Source organism: Notechis scutatus, chromosome 2, assembly GCF_049901735.1.
Source record: "Notechis scutatus isolate UNSWTSFEM ecotype Mainland chromosome 2, rNotScu1.2, whole genome shotgun sequence".
In the NCBI taxonomy this organism is placed as follows: Eukaryota; Metazoa; Chordata; class Lepidosauria; order Squamata; family Elapidae; genus Notechis; species Notechis scutatus.
This window is the reverse complement of record NC_142010.1, coordinates 168,643,305-168,665,740: the sequence shown is the minus strand read 5'-3', so window position 1 is coordinate 168,665,740 and position 22,436 is coordinate 168,643,305. Positions and strand designations below refer to the sequence as shown.

The 22,436-nt window shown below is 38.3% G+C and overlaps 1 protein-coding gene across 2 annotated transcripts in view; it reads left to right on the top strand.

Moving 5' to 3' along the window:
• LOC113425232 (ephrin type-B receptor 5) overlaps positions 1 to 22,436 on the top strand; it is a 182,397-nt gene that overhangs the window by 148,462 nt on the left and 11,499 nt on the right. For both annotated transcript variants that reach the window (XM_087957335.1, XM_026687285.2), the window contains exons 7-12: positions 10,203 to 10,327; positions 11,174 to 11,336; positions 12,198 to 12,312; positions 15,645 to 15,700; positions 15,787 to 15,906; positions 17,868 to 18,115. In XM_087957335.1, coding sequence (XP_087813461.1) covers positions 10,203 to 10,327; positions 11,174 to 11,336; positions 12,198 to 12,312; positions 15,645 to 15,700; positions 15,787 to 15,906; positions 17,868 to 18,115 — 827 coding nt within the window. The remainder of the gene's footprint in view (positions 1 to 10,202; positions 10,328 to 11,173; positions 11,337 to 12,197; positions 12,313 to 15,644; positions 15,701 to 15,786; positions 15,907 to 17,867; positions 18,116 to 22,436) is intronic.

The following is a 22,436-nucleotide window of genomic DNA, read 5'->3' as shown; positions in this document are numbered from 1 at the left end:
GTAGGGCAGAGCTGGCTTAGTCAGAAGTGCTCTCATTCCTTGTGTTCAGAAGTTTGCTACTTATGCTGGCCCATCTGCTTAACCGTGTACCTCTAGCAGATAGTATATCATTTGTCTTCATTCAAACTTCTCTGAAATTCCTCTGAAGGCACTAAAGCTGGTAGACAATAGAGCTATTGACAGTGATAGTACTGCTGAAGTGTAAGCAGAAACTAAGTTAATGTTTAGAACAGATAAAGTTTAATGTCTGAACGAGCAACCATGGGAGCTGCATAAGAGGCACAGTGGTGTTGTTTATGTGCATTATTATTTTCCTCATGCATTCAAATTCCATTCGGTTACGCTGAAAATCATGATTTATTCCTTGTTATATTGCCTTTTTGTGTTTGGCATAATGTAAACAATGTCCCTTTATATTTTCAGGAATCTATACTGCAGATTTAACTACCTTGAGTCATACCTTATTGTTGATTAAAGGGCTGTGTTTAACATATCCCATGAATTATACATTTCAGTAGGGAATGAGGAATATGATAGTTAGAATGAAATTATTAAATGTGTAAGTTATTCTTTCAATTTGTTCTAGGTTTTGGTATAATGTTGCTGAATATGGCTTTTGGAAATAGGTATTCTATATACTACTCAGCAACATAATCACAACTTCTTTTCTTCCTCAGGCAGACTAATTGGCCTGGATCTAGACAAGTCATTGTAATTCATCTCTTAAATGGTTCCTTAATCTCAGTGATAATAATGCAGCTTCACCGATAATATTTTTTTTGAAGGGGACATTTGCATGAAGAGAGGCATTTTGAATACTTATAAATGCTGGAACAAAATTATGCTGAGTCACATTCTTAAGTGTTCTTAGAACAGATCTTTCCTTCCTTCCTTCCTTCCTTCCTTCCTTCCTTCCTTCCTTCCTTCCTTCCTTCCTTCCTTCCTTCCTTCCCCTATCTATCCATCCATCCATCCATCCATCTATCTATCATCTATTTTTCTGAAAATGGCAACCTCTGGATCAAGTCTCCTTCATGATATATAGGATTTTTACTTTTGCTGCAACCTTGAAAAATCCTCTGCTATTGACAGCCAGGGACATGGAGAAGTAAATGTATAAACTGATGACCTTGTGAGGGCTGCTACATGTTGTAGGAGAGAGCAAAAGCAGCCACCATATGATATGCTGGGTTCACAGTGAAAAAAAATCAGATAAAAATAAACTCATGATAGGGTCTTTTTTTTTTTTTTTTTGGTGGGAGGGCCTGAGAAAGAGAATATATCTCCTGCTATGACCTGAGTAATCAAATAATGAAGGAAGTAAGTAAAGCTAATCATTAGTAATTCTTAGCCATTATTCAATTGCATTTCTTTTGAGTAGTTAACTACCATCTGGTTTTCTTGACTGCAGTACAAGAGTCACTTATTAAAGTTTATGATCCCTAATGTGATAAACAGCAAAACGAAGGCAGGCAGTCACTGATCCTTTTATCAAAAAACCCGGCTCACACTGAGAACCTGCAGATCTTCAGAGATGGTTTATGGCAGCTAATTATCAAAGTATTTTTAGGCACAGAGTTTGCATACCAATGCATGTAGAACCTACCAGGAAAGTATAAAAGTTAGAGTAGTGACGATAAGTGATCGTGCTTGGTATTCAAGAGATAATGGCATTTACAAAATGAATGCTAGAGTTGTGCTGTGTACATACACCACTGATCCTCATATTCTAAAACTGATAATAAAATTGTTGTGGAAGCTTAAGCAAAGTCTGCTTGATTGCAGATCCACAAACTAGTTTCTCTCAGATGTGGGTGCATGGATGCAATTTGACTATCTAAATATGTTCATTTTGTGATAGGATAGGATTGGTTAGGATAGGATAAGACAAGGCTGTCAAACTCCCGGCCTGTAGGCTGGATATGTCACATGCTTTCCACACCTGGTTTAGCGAAGGGGGGAAATGTCCTGATACATGATGTGACACCGCCATGACGATGGGAGTTTGACACCCCTGGGTAAGATAGGATAGGAGGCAGCGTTGTCCGACGACAGTTTCCATGATCATGTGTCCAGCATGGCTATAAGCTAAATGCACACATAAAACTGATACCTTCCCACCAAAGTGGTACCTATTAATCTACTCGCATTTGCATGCTTTCAAACTGGTAGGTGGGCAGGAGCTCAGGCAAGTAACGGGCGCTCACTTGGTTGCATGTAGCTCAGGTCTCAAACTACAGGCTTTCAGCTCTCCAGCTGATAAGCTCATTGTTTTTAACTACTGAGCCCTCACGCCCTCCCCCCCCCCCCACCTTTACAAAGGTTAAAAGTACTTACTTACAAAAATTAGGTAGGGATAAAATCATCCTTGCTAGAAAGATCCTTGTCATGATATCTATTATTAAAGTTACTAGCATTAGCTGTCCTGTACTGTATGGAGCCTCCTTTTTTGTTTTGTTTTAAGAACTGAGATGAGTAGAGTTTTAGGCATGAGTAGTCCTACCTTATTTCACTCCATTGTTCTTTCACTGCAGACTCTTTTCTGTGTGCTGCACTCAAGTTGCATTCAGTAAAGTATGAAGAAATTCCAAACTTAATTGTGGAACTGATACTTGCACCGTTTGCTGAAACCGGTGCTCCTGTTGTTTTAAATGTGGGGTGAACATTAAGCAAGGCTACATCAGCAGTGTGTGTCTGCTGAACAAGTAATGTAAGAAGACGACGTAGCCTTTGGTCATAATAAAATAAACTTCCAAATGTAGGGAGAGAACATTCTTTGAAGAGATCAGTTACCTCGCCCACCCAAATTAGTATCCTTTGCTTCGATGGATTTTGGCTGCTCAGGATATCAGAGAAGGGCTTCTCTGAGCTGTGCCAGAAAATGCTAGGCTCAAAGCATGTGCTCTACCATTGAGCAATGGTCCTTTGACAAAAGATGAGGAAATTCAGCTTCAAAATGGGCCCTTTGTAGTGAAGACTTACTCCTACTTCTTTCCCTTTGGATTTATTTGTCCTCCCTCTTCAGTCCTCTGCTGTTTTCCTCACCTCATATAGACCCATAACTGTGGCCATTTGCATACCAGCCGCTTTCTGTACGTGTATCTATACAGACATACAGAAATGCTACAAAAGACGCATTTCATTTCGTTAAGTAGAGATAGTCCTTGATTTACAATGGTTCGTTTAGTGACCGTTTGAAGGTACAATGGCACTGAAAAAAGTGTTTTTCCACACTTATGACCATTGCAGCCATCCCTGTTAATTGGTTAATAGGGTAGCAGCCAACCCTATAAAAGGGTTACTGCTGCCCATAGAGTTTGCTCTGTTCTATTCCTATTCCTGTTATTATTAAAGAGTTGAAGTCACTGGTCAGATGTCTGGTCTCCTTATTCTTCAAACGTAACAATCCCCATGCTCAGGTGGCCAAAATTCATCCCCTTGGCAACTGATTCATATTTATGATTGGTTGCATTGTCCCTGGGTCATGTGTTCACCTTCTAAGACCTTCTGACAAGCAAAGTCACTGCGGAAGCCATATTCACTTAACCACCGTGTTACTAACCAAACAACTGTGGCAAGAAAGGACATTAACAAATGTCTCACTTAGCAACACAAATGTCTCACTTAGCAACAGAAATATTGAACTCATTGTTGTTGTAAGTTGAGAACTGCCCATAAAAATAACCTAACAAAGAGGGGACAGAAAGAGATATTGATCTGCTATACATTTATAGCAAATAAGATGGTATTTATTGTGTTTTGATATGGAATCGGGACTTTTTTTTATTTTAAAGTTACCGGTATATACCATTCCTGTCAGATACCACACGTAAAAGAATTAAGGATATATCTTATATAGAAATGAGAAGGTAGAAATCTGAACTTCATAAAAAGAAGAATTTGAATGTGATGGGGGTTTTTTACAATAAACTTTATTAAATTTTACAGTTAAAATATACAAACAACACACACAGAGATTGGGAAAGGAAAGAAAAACAACAAAGAAAAAAGGGAAAATGATTACATCATCAACAGTTTGTGGTTTCTTATTTATCTCATTATTTTGTGCCATATTTTCAATTAATCTTTAGTGTGAATATCTAATTACTACTATTGTCACTCCTCCTCATTTACAAATTTATTATTATTATTATTATTATTATTATTATTATTATTATTATTATTATTATTATTATTATTATTATTATTATGGTCTATCTTCAGTCTGTCCACTCATACCAACAGTTCCAACTCATATAGTACTCTGGGAGTTCTTCATTTTTTAGTGCTAAAATTAGTTTATCCATTTCTGCACAGTTTGATATTTTCTGAATAATCATTTCCTCTGGTGGAGTATAGGGTTGTTTCCAGCATTGTGTGAAGGCCAATCTAGCTGCCGTCAATATATGTAGTATTGTATATTTAACTCTTTTGGGGAATTGCCTGTTGAGAATCCCTAATAGGAAGAATTCTGGTTTAAATTCAATCTGCTCAGTCGTAATTTCCTCCACCCATTTTTTTATTCTCAGCCAATATCTTTGAGATTCCTTACATGACCACCACATGTGGTACACTTCCAGCATTAAGGACTCATGTTGGGAAACATCTTTGCTAATCTCGAAGGGAGTAGGTGCTATCTATAGAATATTTTGTAAGCATTTTCTTTATATGATGCCGATTTTGTAATTTTATTGTTTCTGTTTCAGATCTTCTCCCATTCTGATAAAGTCATGCTACGGCCTATATTCCTACTCCAAGCTATCATATTACCTTTAACGATTTCTTCCTCTAATTCTATCTTTAATAAATAGTTATAAAATTTTGTTATATTTTTTTAATCTGGGCCTAATAGAATTTTATCTAATTGCTGTAGTTTATTATAGATTCAGAAATCTTTCATGTCCTGTCTATATCTATTTTGGACTTGGAGATATGCCCACCGGTCAATTCGTAACCCTTGTTCCTGAAGGTCTTGCCATAATTTCAAATTTACTTGTATATCCAATAAATCTTTATACTTTAACATCTTATTAATATCCAAGTTGTTCGGGTGAATCATCGCCTCCATTGTTGAGAGCCAGATAGGGATCTTTAAGTAATGTGATGGTTTTTTTATAGAAACAAAGCTGTTTCTGAAAGAGTATTAAAATGACATTTTCTAGTATATCTGCATTTATAATGTGCATAAGCATTAATAATTATTAGACTACAGAGTTTTGTAATTTCTTTTACACATAAGCATCCAACCAAAACATTCATACAGATGTGACACCATATATAATCAGTGGAAATTTTAGGTAGGCTTACTCCATTCCACCCTACTAACATTTTAAAATTTAAGTATAGTTTGCATTTATTTATTTCACTATCTGTTTCACTGTAAGCCTTCATCTTATACCATATATTGTATTATATAAGCTATATAAACTACTTCTTTACAGACCAGAACTGCAAAGTAATTACCAGTTTTAAAACAAAGTATTTATATCTGCTCATTTGTTTACAAGAACAAATTCAGAAAAATATACAGACAGGAAAGAAAATATCTTGATAGTTTTCACACCAAGCTCCAAGTACACTGCTCAAAAAAATAAAGGGAACACTTAAACAACACAATGTAACTCCAAGTCAATCACACTTCTGTGAAATCAAACTGCCCACTTAGGTAGCAACACTGACTGACAATCAATTTCACATGCTGTTGTGCAGATGGAATAGACAAGCAAAGGCAGTTAGCAAGACATCCCCCAAAAAGGAGTGGTTCTGCAAGTGGTGACCACAGACCACTTCTCAGTTCCTATGCTTTCTGGCTGATGGTTTGGTCACTTTTGAATGCTGGTGGTGCTTTCACTCTAGTGGTAGCATGAGACGGAGTCTACAACCCACACAAGTGGCTCAGGTAGTGCAGCTCATCCAGGATGGCACATCAATGCGAGCTGTAGCAAGAAGGTTTGCTGTGTCTGTCAGCATAGTGTCCAGAGCATGGAGGTGCTACCAGGAAACAGGCCAGTATATCAGGAGACGTGGAGGAGGCCGTAGGAGGGCAACAACCCAGCATCAGGACCACCACCTCCGCCTTTGTGCAAGGAGGAACAGGAGGAGCACTGCCAGAACCTTGCAAAATGACCTCCAGCGGGCCACAAATGTGCATGTGGCTGCTCAAACGGTCAGAAACAGACTCCATGAGGGTGGTATGAGGGCCCAACGTCCACAGGTGGGGGTTGTGCTTACAGCCCAACACCGTGCAGAACATTTGGCATTTGCCAGAGAACACCAAGATTGGCAAATTCACCACTGGCGCCCTGTGCTCTTCACAGATGAAAGCAGGTTCACACTGTGCACATGTGACAGACGTGACATGGTCTGGAGACGCCGTGGAGAACGTTCTGATGCCTGCAACATCCTCCAGCATGACCAGTTTGGCAGTGGGTCAGTAATGGTGTGGGGTGGCATTTCTTTAGGGGACCGCACAGCCCTCCATGTGCTCACCAGAGGTAGCCTGACTGCCATTAAGTACCGAGATGAGATCCTCAGACCCCTTGTGAGACCCTATGCTGGTGCAGTTGGCCCTGGGTTCCTCCTAATGCACGACAATGCTAGACCTCATGTGGCTGGAGTGTGTCAGCAGTTCTTGCAAGACAAAGGCATTGATGCTATGGACTGACCCTCCCGTTCCCCAGACCTGAATCCAATTGAGCATATCTGGGACATCATGTCTCGCTCCATCCACCAATGCCACGTTGCACCACAGACTGTCCAGGAGTTGGGGGATGGTTTAGTCCAGGTGTGGGAGGAGATCCCTCAGTAGACCATCCGCCACCTCATCAGGAGCATGCCCAGGCATTGTAGGGAGGTCATACAGGCACGTGGAGGCCACCTACACTACTGAGCCTCATTTTGACTTTTCAGGACATTACATCAAAGTTGGATCAGCCTGTAGTGTTTTTTTCCACTTTAATTTTGAGTGTAACTCAAAATCCAGACCTCCATGGGTTGCTAAATTTGATTTCCATTGATAATTTTGGTGTGATTTTGTTGTCAGCACATTCAACTATGTAATGAACAAAGTATTTAATAAGGATATTTCATTCATTCAGATCTAGGATATCTTATTTTTGTGTTCCCTTTATTTTTTTGAGCAGTGTATATTAAAATGAATTAATCCAGTATATCACAAATAATAAACTCCTTGGATCAGGAACATGTTTATATATATCTTCATTCATTTGAAAAATGGCATACATTTTATAAAAATAATAGTAGTTGATGAAAGCATTCTTGTCAAGATGAAGAATAAAAAACAAGAAGCACATGAAACATTTCAACATTCTTTTGTTTTTTTAAGAACTTGATTTATATTATTTGAAACTGGTTCATGCTTGCATAAGCTGGTTAAAGTCTCTTTGATTTCCTTTCTTCTGAATAAATTCATCTTGTTCATCTGAAAAAAAAATGAAAAACTTAGACTCACTCCTTTTATGTTTGTTAGCACTGAGGAAAAAACAAACACCTTTGTTGATTTTGCTGCCTTGTCTGATTTAATTGGACCAGTTGGACCAGGTGTTCACAGGTTTCACATTGTTCCAAGTTTGCTAGTTAAACTAATTTTAATCTTAATCATGCAATAACTTTATTGATTTCAGGCTACAGAATTGTATGTAAGATTTCCCCCCAAACACTGGAAGGCTGTAATTTCTTTTTCTGCAGTGGTTCTGTATTTGGCCTTCTCATATTACTTCTTCCAAGTAAATGTAAGTTCAGTGGTGGTAAGCCATGCTCCATGGAATCCTCTGTTTCTTGGAATTTAACATAACCTGGGGGGAGCAGGGAAGTTTGCTGTTTAGGAATGTTACATTCATGGATTTTTAGAACAAAATCTCCAATAAACTTGGTTGGCAAATTAATTAGGACTATATTATGAAATATAGGCTCTTTTATGAGGATTGAGGTGAAATGTTCAGAAACATCTATTCAGATAATTCATTAGGAAAAGGATTTCTTGAAAAATAAAAAAAAATGATGCATGGGATGGCCTTTCTTTAAAAAAAAAAAGCTATACTTTGAATGTCAAGACTATGCTTTCTGTAAGATAACAATAGTCCAATATTGTTAGCTTTCCCCTGTTCTAGGGGTGTGTGATCATTGAACTATTTTTTATTCAGAAAGAAGCCGAGAAATATCTCTATCTTTTTGCTGAAAACAAATCCTCTTTTTCTAATATTTTACAAGAGGTAGATAACAAACAAACCTAAGTTCTTACTTTTCAGTGACCTTTCAGCCAGTGAACAAAATGTATTTTGATTGCAGAGAGAATATGGCTGGGTTAGACAGGGATTACGACTTTCAGGGAATGAGAAAAAGAATGTCTATGGCCATTTCAGTACTATGCCATTCATTATTTCAGCATAGGATAGATTCTACAGAGAAGAATGCACAATCCCACCTTTTACATTCACCTGATCTGAAAATTAAACCCTCACACCACCAGGGCCTTCAGATTAACTTCTAGTTTCTTTGAAACCACCACAAACCTGGCATGATTTTCTTCCTGGTCCGACTGCCAGGAACATTTAACATGAGCTCTCCCAGAGGAATACAGCCATGAATATCAGAAGGAGAACTAGAGTCAGTTAGACAGAAATATAAATTAGGGAAAAGTGGAAGATTCTCAGGAAGAAATAACATATGGGACGACTGGAAGATAGCCACTTTAAATTGCATAGGTTATATTTCACACTGAGTAAGATGGATAAAAGATTGGTGACTGAGAATTTTCTTGGAAGACTCTTAAAGGTCTGAACAGTATTTTGAATAAATGGTGGGGAGGGCGGAGGAGACAGACTTACATCAAGCTGAGCTCCTTGGAGAAAGGGTAGGATATAAAGGTGATAGATAATTTAATATTGCTTGCAATACATGCCATATTAAGAGGTTGCATTTAATGAAACAATAAATTATAAACCGAGAACACAGTTTGCACCTGGGATTCTTAAGTTCAGGAATTTTGCCTGGCAGATATGCTCTTCCACCTCTCATCACCTGTATTTTTTATAATTGGGTGGCGTAAAATATTGTAAAGTAAATAAAAATAAAACCCAAATATTAAAAATATACAGTAAAGGACGAACAAGAAAGAACAGATACAAGACAGCTAAATCCTTCAAAGCCTCTTCAAATTAACAATAGATATATTCATGCAAGGGGCTTAGAGGGATTTTTTCCCCTTCATGAATTGGTTTTAATGTGAATGTAAACCTTCCATTGGCCAAAGTGTGCATTTGAATTACAAATGGCTTGCTTTCTGGTTTAAATATTCCACTTTGAGAAGGAACTGACATTCACATAAATAGCCTGTGAAAAGCACTCTAAGCCTCATGTGTGGAAGTTCCCACAGTCCCGCAATATTTCCAGGCTTCCTGAAATGTATGAGTAGCAATTCTGTAAAGGGTCAGCCCAGCTTCTTAAAACAATCTGGGATATTTTAGGAGCATCCAGAAAGAGTTACACTATTGACTTAAGTACGTACATATTAAAACTGCAATATGACAACCACAGTCAATTCAATAGATCTTCCTCATGGAGGTTAACAGGAGAGGTCCATCTCTCAAATGCCTTTAGTTGCCACATGTAACAGTAGACCATGACTGTCAAGGCCCCCTTCAATTTGAATCGCTTTGGCCTACTGATTAGAATCTATTGATTAAAGATGTATCAGAGCTCTTTCAGCATGGCATACACCCCATGGATTAGTTGCACACTTTTTGCAGAGTTTACTAATGTTAAAGTTGTCTACAGGTTTGTACCCAAGCAAATGCACTTACAGTCTTATGTGTTAGGCAGTTTCGAAGTAGGACTGCCAACTTGAGGTTTCAGAAAGAAGGCACAAATTCTCTGAAGGCTTTAAATCAAAGAGGGCAGGGATATTTGTGCTTTGTCAAATAATTATGTTCTTTGCTTCTTTGCCTTGCCTGTCATTGTTCACAATGAAGAAGCAGGCACAGCCAGCCTTGCCCTCTGGCACACCAAGTGCAATCTTGAGTTCCACTAAAGTCTTCCAGGCAGGATCCAGACCTTAGAAATGCAGTTCACCCTACCTTGTAGCAATAGCTTTGGCAAGGTGACAATAGCTTTGGCAAGCTGGAATTCTTCATAGTACCCCTAACTGCAAAGCATTTCCAATTTTTTCTTCTTTTTTACTGCAGTCCCTTCTGCTGTCCCTATGATGCATCAGGTGAGTCGCACCCCAAGCAGTATCACTTTGTCCTGGCCACAGCCTGATCAGCCAAATGGAATCATCTTGGACTATCAGCTGCGCTATTTTGACAAGGTAAACTGGTGAAAAAAGACCAGAGTTAAAAATTAGCATTTTAGATTTGGTTTCAGTTCTGTTTTTGCCTTCTACAGCAAGTTTACACAGTAAATTTTAATAAGTACAACTGTTGTGGTGCCTTATCAAGAAACTAGGACTGGCTCAGAAAAGTTGTATCTCATCTACTAAGTAATCAGCAGTGATAGAAATCTATAGTTGTCAGGTTCTTTTGGAATAGACATGAGACTTTAAAATCAATTTAAGATTCTGTAATAGACTTCCCCTAATTTTTCTTCTCCTGTTTAGGAGGTGAACATGCTACCCTTTTATATTACTAAAACAGTTGGGAAGCTGCCACTACCACAGGATCTCATCTTGTATCATTCCAGAAATAAACAAAGCAGAAAGGACCCACATGGGAAGGATAAAATTCTGCAGCTTCTAGACCAAAAAATTTCATTTCCTGAATGGGCCACTAGTGTGATGGAAAAGAGCTGCGTTGTTATTATTACTCACCACATTTCCATTTCAGGGTTTTCATGTTACCAGGATGGGGTGGAAAATAGTTATAACAAGAAAGAGCCTTAGAGTTTATTGGAAGCCATGTGTTGTGAAACAGTTTAACATTGCCAAAGTCAGGCAAGCCATCCTTGGAACATTTTTTCCTCTTTCCCTTATGCAAAACATTTTTATTGTTCCTTTAGCTAGCCATCCTCAAGAATAAAGGCAGAAGTAGGTAATTTGAATGATTAGTTCAGGAGTCTGGGCAGAAAGAAACTTGACTAAATAACAAAAATGTGGATTCATCTGAGAATAGAGCATTGCTAAGGTTGAAGAAGTTGATCAACCTGTATTGATTCTTAGTCAGAAGATGAGGACACTTCATTCACCTTAACCAGCGAGACTAATATGGCCACCATCTCCAGTCTAAGCCCAGGGAAGATATATGCTTTTCAAGTACGAGCCCGGACAGCAGTGGGTTATGGGCCATATAGTGGAAAGATGTATTTCCAGACTCTTGTAGGAGGTAAGTGACACATCTTCTGAATTTCCAAATCTAGGTTTATCAATACTTCTCTCTCACGCTCACACAGTACTTACATAAACAATTTTCTCTTTTTATTGCTCTCTTGCTTGTGCCTCATAAACTTTTTATAGGCCTTCACATACCTAACAGGCTAGCGTACACCTTGAGTCCCCATCTGCTTGTGTATTTTCAAGTATTGCATCATTTCCGTATGCGGAGACACTTAGGCATTTCAGACAAAATGTAATAAGGAATTATCCTGAACAAGCTTCATGATTTCAATGTGACTTTTGCAGATGAACTATTTGGTCAACTGTGACCATGTGAATTGCATATGTATTTAGCCCGAGAGATAAAATCAATTGCAGGAGCTGTGTAGAAGTATTTTTGAAGAAAGAAAGGAAGAGCTTTTGCAAAATTGACAATCAAAAGGCCTGATTTTTATTTTATTTTAAAAATGAATGAAATAAAGTGGCATAATACAGCGGTATGTGTGTTAGAGATTGAAAGAAGGGCTGAGAGATTTGAAAGGTTTCTTATATTTTGCTAGATGATACAGTAAAAATGCATGAAGGTTTGGAGTTAAATCGACAGACCCACATCTATGTGTTGCTTAGAGAAAAACTTAACATGGAAAGGGGACCGGATGGGGTCAGCATAAATATGACCCTTGTATGTTCTACAGACTCGGATGCTACAGGCAGGGGAAAGAGGGCCTTTCTGAATGTTGGTGGCTGAGATTGCAGAGCTCTTAACAACATTCTGGAAGAGTGTGTTCAAATGTTGAGACTGTATTAGAGGGTTTCATAACAATAAAGACTATATATAAGAAGCTAACAGACTGCCTTCCCTCTTTGACAGGTGAGCGCTCTGAGATGGTGCAGGATCGATTGCCACTTATTGTAGGCTCAGCATTGGGTGGATTGGCCTTCATGGTAATTGCTGCCATTGCCATCCTGGCCATTGTCTTTAAAAGGTGGGTACTCTGCTTTCACCCTCGTAAAGATATTGTTGATTCAACACAAAACTACTCCCAGGTAAGGTTTTGCATGATTTTGGAAAGCTGCTTTCAAACAGGAATCCTATTATGTCCTAGACTTCTACTGGGAGAAGACAGTCTGCTATTTTTTTTCCCTCATATTACACCTGCAACTTACATATTATACAAGAATGATAGCTGGAAACCAGATATAGTATTTGTGGGGAAGACGGGCATACCGTCCCCTTTTGACCTCATATTCAGACCTTGAGATAACTGGAGAAATGTGATAGAGTTAGGATTACAGGTATAGAAGAAAACCTTTGGTCAATATGTCCTCAATTGTAGACATACTCTTTCTACTAATATGTTTGGAAAACTGTAAACAAGGGGTAGACAATCTGTAGGCTGCTTTTGGCAACCCACTTGCAGTTCCACAATACTCATGGCACAAACCTTTAAACCTTTGTTTAATGTTTTTTTGGGGGGGAAGGTGAATGTGAAATAATGGAAATGATTTATTAAGCTTTGCTGAGGTTTAAAGCAGGGGTGTCCAACCTTTCACCTTCCCTGGGCCACATTAGAAGATGAAAATTTGGTTTGGGCCGCACTTAATTAAATTAAATAATAAATTAAATTAAATAATTAAATTAAATTAAATAATTAAATTAAATTAAATTAAATTAAATTAAATTAAATTAAATTAAATTAAATTAAATTAAATAATTAAATTAAATTAAATTAAATTAAATTATTAATAAAATAAAATAAAATTATTATTAATTATTAATTATTAATTATTTATTAAAAATTATTTATTTTTATTTTATAATTTTCCGGCCAAATTTTGCGGGGAGGGGGAGAAAGCTCGCCCGCCTCGCGCCTACCTCTCCTCCTGCAAATTATTTATTTTTATTAATTTTCCGGCCAAATTTTGCGGGGTGGGGGGAGGGGAAGAAAGCTCGCCCGCCTCGCACCTACCCTCCTCCTGCAAATGCAGCAGCGGTGGCAGCGGTGGCGGGGCAGAAGCAGCAGCGGCGGCGGGGGCGGGGGGCAGAAGCAGCAGCGGGGCGGCTGGGGCAGAAGCAGCAGCGGCGGTGGCGGGGGAAGAAGCGGCGGGGCGGCGGGGGCAGTTGCAGCAGCGGCGGCGGCAGTGGCAGAAGCAGCAGCGGCGGCGGGGCGGCAGGGGCAGAAGCAGCAGCGGCAGCGGGGGCAGCGGGGCAGAAGCAGCAGCAGCGGCACCGGCGGGGCAGAAGCAGCAGCGGTGGCGGGGGCAGAAGCAGCAGCGGCGGCGGTGGCAGGGGCAAAGCAGCGGCGGGGCAGAAGCAGCGGCGGCGGCGGGGGCAGAAGCAGCAGCGGCGGCGGGGGCAGCAGCAGCGGCGGGGGCGGGCGGGGGCAGAAGCAGCAGCGGCGGCAGGGGCAGAAGCAGCAGCGGCGGCGGGGGCAGAAGCAGCAGCGGTGGCGGCTGCGGCGGCAACAGCAGGAGGTGGCGGAGCGGGACTTTTGGGCTGCGGCTGCCCGCCTTTTCTGTTGCTCGCCTCGCCCGCCTCGCGCCTGCCTCTCCTCCTCCTCGCTGGATCTTTCATAAAGGTTAGGGTGGGTGTTGGGCCACATTACGAGGTGACCTGGGCCGCATGCGGCCCGTGGGCCGCGGGTTGGACAAGCCTGGTTTAAAGCATCCAGAACACTCTACCCTTCCCTCCAAATGAGCTACATTTTTCTATGTTGGGGATAAAAGAATAAATGGATAAGCCTGTGCAACACTCATTGCTACTATAACCCGCAGACCCACACGTTGATAATGTACGTTTGTCCAACTCCACACACTTTGTGACATCATGATATCACCAGTCATGTGACTCCAAGCCTGAAGAAGAAACATCTGCATTATAATTCACAGGCAGACAACAGCCCTTGCAAGTAATCAGTTTAGACTTCTGGTAAGAGTTATCTCACCTTTGGTGAGACAGAAAAAGTTATCGGAAAGAGAATAAACAGAGTATCAGAAAAATAATGGGTTCCCCAATTACTTCCTGTTTCAGGCCTACCCACTATTAGCAAGTTTCCCCAAAAGATTCCCCCAAGAATTTCCCCCTAGGCCAAATAAATAAATACAAATCCCCATCTCTGTTATAGATCAGTTTAAAACTTCTTTAAAATAGCAAATAAACAAGCAATTTTAAAGTAGAGTCTTTGAGTCTTTAGTTCCAATTCCAACTTCAATTGAAATTTGTTACTATTTTTTGTTTAACCGCCAAATCTCAAAGCTAGATATAATTATTCATCTAATCTAAAGGCTATTAAAGTACACAGGAGTTCCAATCAACTCCATTTCATATCCTGACTTGGTACTCTGCCCAATACATTGAAAATCTTGTTCAAAATGCAACTGTTAGAGATATATCATGAACTCTTGTCACCGAAAGAATAGTCATGGGCTCCCCTTTATAGCATCTTACTTGGAACATGGACATAAATTGTCTTTATAAATGGATATGTGTTTCTTGCATCAAGACAAATAGTAAAAATTGAGCCTATCTTACATCTGATTATCATATAAATTCCTAATAGAATTGCCAGTGTCATTGTCACTATACAGTGTCACTGTGTAAGTGTCCATTCAGTATTTAAGAATATCCTAAGAGCTCTGCCAGGTCAGACTGGCCAATGTTAAGTTTGTACTACATACTTTTATTTATTGTTCCTCTCTACTTCCTCCATCCTTATTAAAAATTGTTTTAGGATTTTATTAAAAACTGCTTTTCAATAAAAATTCAAAGAACATTAAATAAAGAAATATGTGACTTATTAGTTCCAGTATTACAATTTCCAACGATGCTCCCCTAAATCAATGGCATATTTTATGGTCACAGCACTGGATGATCAAATGGTCATTTAGTGCAACTTTCTGCTAAGGCTGAAAAAGTATTATGCTGATATTTTATTGGCCCTTTTGTGAAGTATTTTATTTGTGTATCCTACAATCGGTGAGTTGAAGTTCAGATTTAGCTATCATAAAAAAGAGATCAATCTTTTCTCTTTCTACTCTATCCTCACCATGATTAATTTTCTACATTCTACATTCCTTCTGACTCTTTTATACTGAAAGATGTTATACTTAATATGACCTATGCATAACTTATGAGCAGATATAGAATGATTGGATATCCATGATCTTCTTCCATCTTCATGTAATATGATTATTTTTCCAACATCCAACATAATTTTGACTGCTTTTACCTGCCCCTTTTTCATAGCTCCTTTGGACCTGATGCATCTAAGAAGGTCACCCTATCTTAGTTTTCCTTCTATGTTTTCTTCTTCCACAGTAAGAGACGAGAAACTCCATACACAGATCGCCTGCAACAGTACATAAGCACTCGGGGTAGGTGGTTGAGAATCTCCTCTTTCTTTAGCTGCCTCTTCTCTCAAGCTCATTACTGACTCTGGAGTCTGTGGTCTCCCTCGCAGGCCTTGGGGTCAAATATTACATTGACCCTTCTACCTATGAAGACCCCAATGAAGCCATTCGGGAATTTGCCAAGGAAATTGATGTATCTTTTGTCAAGATAGAGGAAGTTATTGGATCAGGTAATGAAGTAATATTTTCTCATTTAATCTCTGCTATCTTATTTGCTCCTTAAACCCCTATTTTTCAGCACACTTGTTCTCACTTGGAGCCTCAGATCTTTCACTGTGACCCTGCAGTTTAATCCTGCTCTTTTTGGTTGGGTTGCAACTTACTGATGTTGATAAGGGTCCACCTAATTGTCAGGTGTTCCTCCCATTTATCTGTTTTTGCCAAAGTTTTTTTTTTTAATGTCTAATAGAACTTCACTCAAGTGGCATTACAACATCTTCACCATGCAGGCTTCATCTTAGGTGTTGGAGAAATTAAAAATGGGTACATTCTAAGAAAAGTAGTGTGTAACAATGTGCTGTGCTTCAGATCCAAAACAGAAAAGATGCTTCAAAGTTGATGGGTTGTTTATGGTTGTGATGCCTTCTTAAAAAGATGCATATTTTTGGATGACCATTTCTTTCTTTACTGTATTCTAGTTTTTCTTTCCTGTCCATTTCTCTTTATATTTTCCCTTTTTTTCCTTTCTTTTCTGCCTCTTCTACTCCTTTTTATTCTTCTGCTTTTCCAGTTTGTATTAGTTTTTACTGTTGTACCTGTAATCTTTAATAAAACTATTATAAAAATGTGTCTTTTCCTCAGCTCACATATATCTCAAGAAAATATATCTTTGAGGTAAGGAGGCATTGACAGCTCTTTCATGCTGGCTTCAAAGCCCTTGTTGCACCCTGCTGAGAGCTTGTTAATTTAACTGCATATTTTCCTGGGATTGCCCCACCCCCAATGTAGCATTTTTTCCCTTTAGATCTGAAGCTCTGCACATCCCTAGAAATGTGCCACAATGAGGGGATACAGCTATTCTTTCCCTCCAGCTCTTGCCCATTATTTAAGAAGGGGCAGAATTTTATTCAGTTCACATCTGCTGCCGAAATAGGATGGGAATCATTTCCTCATGATGTAATCACACGCCAATGCAAAATATATACAGTTACCAGAATTACAAAGGACAGAGCCAATTGCAGGAAGAAAAAAGTAAGCTGTATTATACAGGGGTAAGAAATGACTCCCTGTAAAGGTCTGGTACTCTTTTTGGCTACTTTGGTCTAGCAGTTTAGGGCACCAGAATAGAAAGCAGGAGAGTTCAAGTCTCGCCTTAGCCATGAAAGACAGCTAGGCAACCTTGGACCAGTCACTCTCATCTCATCTCACCTCACAAGGTTGTTGTTTTGCGGAAAACAGTAGAAGGAAGGTGTATTGGATATGTTTGCTGTCTTGAATTATTTGTAAAAACAATAAAGACAGCATATAAATAAAATAAATAAATAAAAAAATTAACCTCAAGACTGAGCTCTTCTCTTTTATTCTGATATTCTCCTGAATGGCAGAAGGCTGCTAATCTACTATAGCTTCTCTTTTCTTCAAGAAAAAGCTTTAGAGCTTTGGGGTTTTTTGTGTGTATATGTTTGTTTGATTCTGGGTTTTTCAGGCAAATTGCTGCTTGAATTCTTAGATTGGTGTTTTTCAAACTTGTCAGCTTTAAGATAGATGGACTTTAACTCTCAGCCATGCTGGTAGGGGAATTCTGGGAGTTGAAGTCCACCCATCTTAAAGTTGTCAAGTTTGATTTAAAAAAGCTTTCTCAGATAGAGCAAACCAATGACTGTATCAGTTGTGAAAATATTTAGATTGTTCAGCTGAGACTTGGAAGACTGAACCTCAATCTGTGCCGAAGTTCAAGACGTTGGAGTTTGTCAAAATCTGTTTCAAAGATAAAAGGGGGAATTGTATTGCCTGGTTTGAACTTGGGTACTATAGTAACCTTACCAATGAAACAAACTCCAGAAAGTGATGAAGTGTTTGGTTCACAAAGCAGCAAGGCCCATAGTCTTACCTCCCTCTGCATTTAAATTATGGACGCACCAGTTCCTCCTCTGGCTGATGTGTTGTCTTTTCCATCCCTTACTCCTGGCAGGAGAATTTGGAGAGGTGTGTTTTGGCCGCCTGAAGCCACCAGGGAAGCGTGAATACATGGTGGCTATTAAAACCCTGAAGGCCGGCTACACCGATGAGCAGCGGCGGGAGTTCCTAAGCGAGGCCAGCATCATGGGACAATTTGAGCACCCAAATGTTATCCGCCTGGAAGGTGTGGTCACCAAGAGCCGCCCCGTCATGATTGTCACCGAGTTCATGGAGAATGGCTCTCTGGATTCCTTCCTCCGGGTATGACCATCTCAGCTCCTCCCTTTCCTTGCCTGCTTCACTTCCTCCGACTCATTTTACATCTACTATATTTATTATTATTTACTTGTTTTAGTTACTTCTGAGCATTTGTAAGGAATGCATCATTAAAGTCATGCCCAAGCAGTATACTAAATAGAATAACATAAAATACAAGATATAGGGAAACGATTTCAGTAAAATAATACAGCGGCATGCATCTCTATAATAAATTTTAATAAAACAATAAAACCCCTGATATGGGGGAAGAGGGAGGTCTGAGCAAAAAAAAAGTTTGTCTTTAACAGATATTGCAAACATAACACTGAGCCCTTTTAGAAGTCAGGAATTGGGGGGGAGGAGAGAACCATTTCTCAGTAACTATGATGTAACAAGCCATATAATATGGTGCCACCAGTAAGAATTTTACAGTTGAAAGTCAGTGACACTAACAAAAGATATTGCTAGTGGGGAAAAGAAAAGGAAATCAAACAGCCCAATAAAACACAAAAAGAGTATTTCGGTAATTTAGTCCCAAGATTTATCTTTCATAAAATAGAATGATCATTTAACTTCCCTCAAGATAAGGTCTCTGGTAGTTTGTCCAAGAGATCAAGGTTAGATATAACTCCTTGTAGCCCAACATGGACTCTTATATGACTATGGAGAGAGAACCATTCAGGAATTATATACAGGCCTCCTTTCATTTTCTTTTCCCTTTCTTAAATTTAGAAGGCACCTGACTCCATAATAACTCTTATGGATACTAGTAATGCTGTGTTGAATATACTTTTCACCATATCAGTAGATTCTAAAACAGAAACTTTTAGCAGATGCTTGTCTGTTTGAATGTTAAAATCCCAGAGCACTTTAGCTTCTTCATTTTGTCATCCTACTAGTTCTTGCATTGTAATACCTGGAGAGAACTAATAGAATAAAAAGGACTGGAGAAAAATCACAAAATACAAAGACCTCCAAATAAAAGTTGAATGACAGTAGCAAGAGAAAGCAAAGATGGTACCAATACTATTAGGCATCTTGGGTGCAATTTCAAAACATCTGGAGTACCACTTGAATACCATTGGTATTGACAAAATCATTATCAGTCAATCACAAAAGGTAGCTTTGCCTGGAACAGCTTACATCCTGCAATGATATCTTTACACCATCAAAACAACAATATCTGCCTATCCCAGATCCTTCAGAAAGATTTAATTGGTAGTCAAAAATGACAAATCCAGTCTAAACATGTGGCTGACTGTGCAACCAACTTGTATGCTGCCCAGCATTCAGTGGCCCTGGGCGGCTCACAACAATTTAAACAAAGAAATGACAAATCAGTAAAACATGAAGCATACAAAATACAACCTGTGCTACTGGATGTTAACAAGCCCTTCCCCGGAGAGAAGTAGGATATATCAGTTGAAGGAATGTGATTCAGTCATAACCAAGAGATATTTCTCAACCAATCAATAGCTATAATTGAACAAAGGGGACCTATTTTTATAGAAGAGCAGAGCATTGGTGCCTTCTAGGCTGTGGTGGGTGTATGGAAACAGGAATTCGTAGGTTAATAACAGTGCTATGGTATACTGCAGTGCTTGGAAGAATCAGATTGGTTTGTGGGGAAATGGTTCAATGTGCTTGAAAGAATATGATAAGGGCAGAAATTACAGTGCAATACAGAAAAGAGGCTGGATTCAAAGAGACTCAAGACAGAGACATAAAATAAAACAAAAAGTTGAGAATCTGCTTAGAAAAAGTCCTCTTTATTTGAAATATGTGTTTAGGCATGTGTTAATGGGGGAAGGGCATCTATAGGATTGGGAATTTATAAAAATAACAATTATATTTCAAAAGTGGAATTAAATGCTATAAATATTTTAATTTAATTCAATTTAAAATAAATAATGCTGTAAGACAGTTGAAAAATGGTAATGCTACAAAATTGTAGATAGTTTACCTGGAGAAATGTTAAAATTTAGATGTGATTTGCTTGTGAAGTGGCTGAATGATTTGTGTAAAGCAGATGTGAAGGCTGCATCTCTACTTGACATTTGGAAGAGTGCTGGTATAAGTCCTTTCTGTGAAGGGAATGGAAACAAGAGTGAGTGTACAAATTATACTGGCTTTCAGTTGTTAAATATGCCTGTCAAGGTGTTGGCAGAATTCTAATGAACGGTTATAGGAGAGGTAAAATTTGCAGCCTTAGGTTTGGAAGAGAGACCAGATATTTTCTCTTCAGCAAGTCATTGAGAAATATATGAATGTGAAAATGTTTACATTTGATAACAAAGAGAATTTTTGAGACATTTATGTGAGGCTGGAGTTGAAGGTTGGTTGCTGAATATAATAAGGGAAGTATATAATGGAAGCATTACATACTGACCTTGGGAGCATGTATAAGAATAAATGTTAGGCTTGCAAATGGTTCAGCACTAAGCAGGGAATAAAACAAAAAATGTCCATGTTTCCATCTTTGTGTAATGTATTAATGGTTATACATATAATGAATGTTTATGGAGGGATTGGATTGGAGTGGTGTTGGTTGAGGATGTAAACACTTATAGGCTTTTGTACGAAGTTTATGTTGGGTTATATTTATACTATGTTATAATAAGATAAAATTATTTGCTGTAAATGTTAAGAGTCTCATCTTGTGCTATCATGTACTGCAAACTGAAGTAATTGTGTCTGACAAGGAAGGATGGAAAGTTTTGGGTTATACATAAATGGAAAAAACCTAGAAGAAGGAGATGAATTTCTGTATATAAATATTGCCTAATATACCTTAGTAAGGTAGTACTTACTAAATATGGGGAATTGAAAGGAGGAGAAATTTGAAGAAAGACAATGGGGAGTAGACTGGATATTGGAAGGAATGTTTATTTCCAAAAGTAAAAATAATTATGGAAAAAATATGCTCCTTCTTGTTATATGAGAGTGAGAGTTGGTAATGTCAGAAGACAATAAAACTAACTTGAATACAGTGGGGATATTCTTAGGGACTAGAGCGAACAGGAGCTGAAATGCACATGGATTGAATACAAAAGCAAGTGACAAACATGAAATAAGTGTGTAAGTGTGTTTGTATGATGAGAATGAATGAGGATCAAATGAATGAGGAAGACTGAATGGTCAAGAGGCAGAACGAGAAACCATGACCGGATGGAGTACTGCAGTCAGCCCAAAGAAAGAGGCAAGAATTTTAAAATACAACAGGCAATATAAAAAGCAATGATTCACTGCTGTAAAAGCAATCATGGTTGGCATGATATGGAGAAATATAGTGCATGAATGATTTTATTATAAGCTAGATTTAGCTTATTTTTCTTTCCTTCCTTGTTCAATGGATTTAATTTCTTTGACTTATTCTTCTTACTCCTTTTCTGCACTTTGCATAATATTGCTTACTCTGAAAAGGGATGGTGTGATGTGTATACAGACTTGTACTCTGGAGTTCATTTGCAAGCACAGAAGATATAATCTTCTATATATTCTGGTGAATGTATTCATTTAAAAATGAATGCATGCTTCTAAAGAAACTGAACTCAGTTTTCTATGCTTGCATCTGTTGTGGCATTTTTATAGTTTTAAAATATACTTTAATATTGGTAGGATCACTAACAAAAACTCCGAAGTCAAAGGAATTGTTGAATAAGATTTCCAGATGTAGTGAAAGATGAAGCCAGTGTCTTACAATATTAACTATTCAACAATACATAGTAGGCATCTATAATGTGTTGCCTTATTAAATTAATTAAGAATTATACAAAACAAACTTATCAAAATCATAGACAATGAATAACATAATAATTTGTTGTTTATCTGCAGTTTCAAAACAGAATAAATTAAGATGATTATATGCATCCCTAATCATACTCTAATCTTACAAATTGGTTTTTTATCATAATAAATTATCCCAAATGTTTCTTAGACATTCATCCAGCAGTGGATACTTATTATTGCTTAAGTGTTTTGTTCTCCTTGATATAGTTGCCACAACAAGATCAAAATAAATGTTTTCCTCTTGGGATCAAGCATATAAAGATATGTGTGCGCACACAGTAACAGATATCAAGTTAGTTATGGCTAAATTTGTTCCATCAACGTAAAAGGCACTACAGAATGAGCAGTTTTCTTCAGATCCAAACCAAAAAGCATATTAGTATCTATTATCTTTGTTGTTATCCTTTTTTGCATGTCACTAAAGAATCTCCACATCTCATACTACACACTACAGTTTTTACAATATCATTTAAGTTTGAGTATTATGATACACATATTTTCTTAAAATTTATTAATATTCCCAAATTCTAACATG